The following is a 6,961-nucleotide window of genomic DNA, read 5'->3' as shown; positions in this document are numbered from 1 at the left end:
AGAGTTTGTTCTCGGTTTCGTTCTAGAAACCACAAGTCATAAAATTTGTACTATCTAACTTAAAATCTTACTATTTCACATAACTGATCCCTTTTATTCATTTAGAATTTCATAAATTTCACGGGTTTTATAGTTCAGCAACTCATTTTGTTGATGTATGTTTGGGTTTTGATAAAACTCATTTTCTACTGAGGAAAGTCATTTATGCATTCAGGATTGTCAGACATTGTCCCGGTATTTTGACTGTATCTCCTTAGATACTGGTGCAAATCGAGTGATCATTAGCTTGTTGGAAAGCTAATATCCTCCTTTTCAAGTTTTCTTCTTACTATTTTTCTTGAAGCATCATTGTTAGGATGCTAAAATCCCTGACAAGTTTCAGTCAATTGCATAAGACCAGAGTTTTATCCTGTGCATCACATCACTGCTACTATTCCATGTTTTCATCATATCTTTTTGTTTACTGAACGAAAATTTGCAAATTATAACTTGTTAGAAAATCGACACCTAGAGCTTGAACTTTCATGTTTATGATGTTACCTGAATCAAGTTAGATGTTACTCTAAAATATTCGTCAATCTCTGTTAATCGAAAGATATTTTAGATCTAGACTGTCTGTTATATTCTTGATAGCATCTTCTATTTGCAGTGCATCTTTGTCATCCCTGCTTTGTTTATTGAACTGAAGCACGATCTGAAAAAATAATATTTAGATTGAGAATCCTCATGTTTTGATTTTTTCTCATTCCATTGTTTACTGTGTCAAAAAGTTGATTACTTTTTTTGCATGTTTGATACCTTGTTCATCGGCTCATTTAGCATAGAAAAGAAAATACAATATCATGATCTAGGTATAAGTTTCAACATCTTACTCTAAAAATTACAAACTCGGATTTGTTGGAGAGATAATAAGATTTGGCATAACTTACCTATTTGGAGTTTTTCCAAACTCCATCGGCAAAGGGATCAAAATCTCTCTCCAAGTAGTCAGACTAGTCACCTGCATATTTTGGGTGTTCTGTCCATGCGCTCCATAGAATCTGTTATAACTCTGCCTACACAGATCTGAATCTGGCATTTTTGGATCTGTTGGAAAGGTGTGTGCGTCGCACAACTTTCATGTGTTAGCCACCTCTGTCGAAACAGAGTGCTCAGACTTTGAAATATAGATTATTTGAGTCCTATTCAGACTCAACTACTAAACTTAGATTCCATGCGTGGAGATCCATTTGTGTCTCAGATCGTGGATTGGCTTCCGTGACGAGTCCGCCATCAAATAAAGGATAAAATGGTATCGATATTCTAGAAGGCTTGAAGGATAAGTATGGAGTATCAAAGGGTAAGTATGCAACTCTACAATCTCAGCAAATCAAACTACAAAGGAAGGAAACTCGATGAGGATGAAAAAAACCACCAGTTGTTGTATTGTAAGTGAGTGATCTCACCATGATATGTGAGAAATAGTCTATACAATTGTAAAGAGCCAAGGACGCTAAAATAAGAAAAGCATTATCTCTTCTGCTGAATCACGTAAATAGAGTGTGTTTACTTAAATTTTCTTCTTCTTCTCACTTCCGTTTAGACCTTTCATGAAAATGGGTACAAATTTCAAAAAAAAATCCTGTTAGCTTAGCCTTCACATGAGAATGCTTTCATAGGCAGGGAGGTATGAAAGGATTGGAACAAGAATACTGGTAGGACCAAATTGTGTCTGCACGCCTTATAATTGGATGTTGGTTTTACTAATAATAGGAAAGAAAGGAAAAGAGATGCCAGCTCAGCAATTTTCTCTGAAAATTAGATGAAACAAACCGACCCTATTTATTTTGAACTACGCTAGGAATAGTATGGAATGGAAATGAGTGCACAAGAATTAATTTATTGATGATTGATAATAGTATGACAATTTAATGACAGAGTTGCAACAGCAATAAAAGCTTTCACCATTTCTTCTATCTATTTGAACTAGAATGACTACATAAAGACACCATTTGGCAGCCTTCTTGAGGTAGAAAACACTAGCATTTTTCTCCTTTCTTTGTAGGGAATTTTGCTTTTGTGGATGTTGTATCCATGACCTCTAGCAGAAACATGTATCCATGGGTGGCAATGTGTACAATAGTAGCATCAAATAGTCTGCAACTTCAATTTTACTTCTGATGGAATACGTGCAGGATGGTTGTTTCTGTCAATCCAAGCAATTATTGAACTTCCTTCCAAGACTAGCTGAGAATTTAACAAGCAGAAAGTCAGCAGCAGTTTTTTCCATTTTCTTTTATCGAATTGACATGATTTCTTCTTACAGTCAATTGTGACAGTTACCTCTTGATTTGGAAGCTTGAAAATGAAGAAATCGAAAAACAAACGTGTGGTAGAAACTTTTGAAATTTTCAGTTTCAGGACAAACCTATCTCCACGCTGCATCCACAATTACAAAGTGCAAACTTCTTAGCATCATGGAAGAAACCCTCTATCTATCTAGCTTATACAAATTGAAACTTGTAATATATTGTTCATCATACAAAATAAACAAAAATGATATTAACCCCTACTTATTTCATTGAGTGGAAATACTGAAATAGTAGTGGTCCAAATCACGCTAAAATTCCGTATGATAAAATGGATAATCACCAAAGATGCTACAGTAACTGTGGTGTGATCCAGGAGAACACTTTACAAGTGTGTGCCCCTTTTCATTATGGGGATAGGCGGGAAGCTGAGTATTCTTCCCCCCTCTCTCTCTTAAAAGGGCGAAGCACTTTATAAGTGTTCGTCCAGAACACTGGACCACGCCTCGGTGCAGCCGCTACCTAGCACCAGCCGATAGGGCTGAATTGTTTGGTGAGCAACTCTGTCTACTTTCTACAGTAATTGAATGGCTAACTACTTACCTGTAAAGGAGTGATAAACTTGAGAGACAGCTTGTGTGTTGCAGCTGCATGGCCTTCAGACTTCAATCCATCGATATCGATACCAACTCTGACAAACACATCTGTATAACCTAAAACACATAGGGAATGTAGTGCACTTTAACTAGTGTGCGCATTCAACCATCAAAGAAAAACAAAAATTTAGAGAAATCAATCTTGATACACATGCATGTTTCACAATTGGCAGGCAATCATATGCCTGCCAATAAGAACTAATTCTCCAATTCTTATTTCCATAAGCAATATGAAATAATTAGAGCTGGTAAAAAATGATAAACAGTATGTTAAAGAAGAATATTGCCAGTGGTGCGCTTGAAAATCAAAATCATGATGCTTGTGTGTAGACACATGTAAACCTATGAATGCCGTCTCAATAAAATCTAATCATGATGATTGGGTTATATTCTTCTTTTGAATCTCATTTTTCTGAAGCCAAATACAGGGTTACATTTTGGTGAATCCATCAGTACTGTAGCTCAAAAATGGTTAAAACCAAACTAGAAACAAAAACAAAACCATTGCAGCCTCACCATGTTCGAGGTAATGGGAATATATGGCATTATTAACAACTCCATATTGGTCCAATTCATAATCACGAACTTGAAGTTCAACATCGTGACAGCCCTGCACACTGAAGAAGTCAAATCCCAAATTAGTACTCTTTGATCCTCCTGTTATTAGGCCTGGCAATGGGTTATAGTTGTAGTGAGAGGGAAGTACCATGATCCATTTTGCACATCTTGGTTTTGGAGGAGGGTGCAAGGATCCTTGTTAAGGAGTAAGCTGCGAGGAGGTGTCAGACTAAGAAGTCTTTGAGATGGCAACTTGGTTGTTGATGGAACCCTAAGCAGAGTGGTTGAGTTTGAGCCTGCAGGCTTTGTGGTAATGGAAGGGTAGAAGGGGCGGAAAGCACCATAGCTGAACTTGGTTATGGCTTCCATCTTCTATCACCAAGTTGGGTTCCTTTGTGTCTAATTGCATCAATTTATATAACCTTATTCACGGGCCTTCCCTTCCAGGCAGCCTCCTTCTCTGCATGTACGATTTTGCCTTTTCCAATTTCTGTTGACTAAACAAGTATCTAACTAACTAGCACGTGGATTTTGTGTGTTAAATTCAAATCCAAGTTTGGATCTCAATGCGATTTTCTGCATGTCTTTTTCCAAGTACTCATAATTATGGTCCTTGCAATTGGGGGTGTCAACCGGTCGGGGACCCAGGTGAAACCAGATTTAAACCAGGAATTTTGGGTATGGTATTGAGTCTGGACCCGAGTCTAATTAGGTCAACTATAAGAAAAACCATACTCGAACCTGATATGAACTACGTGAGGCAGACCCAAACCATACCCAGTAAAACCATATTTTTTATAATTTTTACATTAAAAATTTGCAGGTCTTAATTGAAACTCGGGTTGGGCTGGTATATAATTTCATAAACTATACCCGGGTCCACGTATTACTGGGGATCCAGACCCAGGTTTTATTCAGGTCTTATTATTTATCACAATACCCGGACTACCCTATAAGGTTTGGTTCGAGTCAGGTCTGGGTAAACCCGACCCGTTGACACCCCTACTTGCAAGGTTCATGAGATGTAACCTGACCAGTAGACCAATAAAGCCACGAGAAATTCCAGCTTACTTGCACAGTCACAAACCTGGTTCTCGGGAAAACGTTGACGATAGAAAATATGTAGAGATTTTGAATAAAATGCTTCTTTCATAAGAAGATTACCAAATCTGGATGGTGTCGTTCACCTTTGACCAACGTACGTTCCGTTGGAAGTCAAGTTTGGCGTGACTCTTATGAACGATATTCCTTTAAAACAAGGTCTAAAACTTGAAAATTTTACCTATTGAAACCATATTAAACACTCTTGGTCTCATTAGTTTACTATACAATAATGATAGTGCAAGAATCCCTAGTGCATGATGCGCAATTGCCACCACCATGCAAAAAAAGAAAACACAAACAGACAAACTAAAGGCAAAGAATTATGTAAAAAAAATTATAGGTGCTTGAATGATTGCTAACATGTGTTAAGTTTGTCAATATGGACCAACGGGCGCTCCGCGGGGTTGGTAGGAGCTGTCAGTGGGTATCCTTGTGTGTGTTGGGAACCTTTCTGATAAAAGCTTTCATTTTTGGTATTCCAAAACAATTACCCTAATTTGGTGCAGATGGTAGAGAGAACTATCTCCGGATTCCCAAATCAAATTAAGCGGATGGTGCAAAGTCAAAAATGGTCCCCTTGAATTGCATTGCAGTGTGTTTGGAATGGCTCCCAAAGTGAGAATTCTCATCAGTAAGGTCAGCCTGGGAAGTCATGGTGAAGAAAAACCCATATTTCGATGCAGATGGGTTAATAAGGCCCACCCTCCATCTGCTATCACATCCATCGAGATGGGCAATTGGAGATTGTTTGCTCACCCAAGAAAGACTCCAAAGTAAAGGCTTTCAGTTTCCAAGCTAATTGTGTGATATCAACATCTTTGTTCTGATTTAGATGGAGACCGGTAGGAAACATGTCAAGTAACATCCGGTCTTACTTCAAAAAGAAATTCAAAGATAAAGTGGTGAGACACAAGGCTGGGAAAGAACATTCCAGGTGATTATAATAGATAATATGGAAACTACTGAACCAACAAGTGTTTGAGCAACAAAGGAAGAATCTCAATCAGATAAAAAAGGAAGGCACAGATTCTTCAAGTCCTAGGTAAATCGGAAGAATGGAGCGGATGGTCAGACATTCTCACATTAATAGATCCAGCTGCTAAAGTAGAGATGGGCAGCTGGCTGGCCCTAGGGATTAAAAATTTTAAATTTCTAGAAGGAAGAAGCTCTGTGACAAATATCGCGAGATTTATAAAAATCTCGTAATAATGTCACGAGAAATTGCCTGAAAGTTTAAAACAATAATTTCTCTTGAGATTTTCAAACCGTGACAAATATCGCGATATTTACGTTTTTTAACACATATTTATCATGAAAACACCCCAGATTTTTATTTTTAAATGCAAGATTTATGAAAAAATTCAAAATCTCTTGTGTTCTTTACTACCGATATTTTGCCGTTTTAATCTTTTGTCACTATGGGAAGAAGCCAGGGTCTTGACATTCCTCTAGGTATGCGGAATCTTTTGTCTAGTTGGCAAAGATTTGATGTACAAAAATCTAACTACAGATGAAATCAAATGGCTCATAATTTATCTAGAATAGAAAAGAGGGAATCCAAAAATCGTGGAAAGATCATTCTCCATATTGGTCCCTCATCACGATTATTGATTCTTAATGAAATCTGGTATTGGTTTGCCTAACCCCAGCTTGCCTTTCAACAACAACAACTACGCCTTCATCCCAAAACAATTGGGGTCGGCGATATGAACCAACAAAGAAAATCATTATGGGTCTTCCACATGAATCCTTCTCCTCCATTCATTTCTATTCAATGCCATGTCCTCAGTGAGGTTCAAAGCCTTCATATCCTTTCCTATCACCTCCATCCATGTCTTCCTAGGCCTACCCCGACCTCTTTTAACTAATATATTTTCCCATTTCTCCATCCTTCTAACTGGAGCATCATTAGGCCTTCGTCAAATATGTCCAAACCACCGTAAACGATTCTCTCTCATCTTATTTTTAATGGGTTCAACACCTACCTTCTTACGTATCTCCTCGTTCCGAATCTTATCTTTTATTGTATTTCCACACATCCATCTCACCATACGCATCTCAGCTACACTCATTTTTTGAATATGATGTCTCTTGGCAGCCCAACATTCCATGCCATATAGTAAAGCGGGCCTAATAGTCATCCTATAAAACTTTCGCTTCAACCGCAATGGCATTCTATGATCGCACAACACTCCAGTTGCACTCTTCCATTTCATCCACCCAACCTTTATCCTATGATTTGCATCTCCATCAATTTCTCCATACTTTTGAATGATAGATCCCAAATATTTGAAAGAACCATCCACCGGTATTTCTTTCTCACCAAGCTTCACTACACTCCCATCTCTATTTCCT

General features: G+C 37.8%; 1 protein-coding gene across 1 annotated transcript; it reads right to left on the bottom strand.

The window, feature by feature from the left end:
• Positions 1–2,127: 2,127 nt before the first annotated feature.
• Positions 2,128–3,876, bottom strand: LOC149815646 (acyl-acyl carrier protein thioesterase ATL3, chloroplastic-like). The gene is made up of 5 exons (XM_089990590.1): positions 3,651–3,876; positions 3,461–3,561; positions 2,892–3,001; positions 2,323–2,418; positions 2,128–2,226 (listed from the first exon to the last, which is right to left on the bottom strand). Exons 1-5 carry the CDS (start codon positions 3,869–3,871, stop codon positions 2,128–2,130), a joined length of 627 nt encoding a protein of 208 aa, XP_089846716.1. The 5' UTR covers positions 3,872–3,876.
• Positions 3,877–6,961: the final 3,085 nt, after the last annotated feature.

Source organism: Nuphar pumila, chromosome 15 (assembly GCF_984573655.1).
Source record: "Nuphar pumila chromosome 15, dmNupPumi1.hap1.1, whole genome shotgun sequence".
Taxonomy (NCBI): Eukaryota; Viridiplantae; Streptophyta; class Magnoliopsida; order Nymphaeales; family Nymphaeaceae; genus Nuphar; species Nuphar pumila.
The sequence above is the reverse complement of the archived record's forward strand: the minus strand, read 5'-3'. Positions and strand labels throughout refer to the sequence as shown.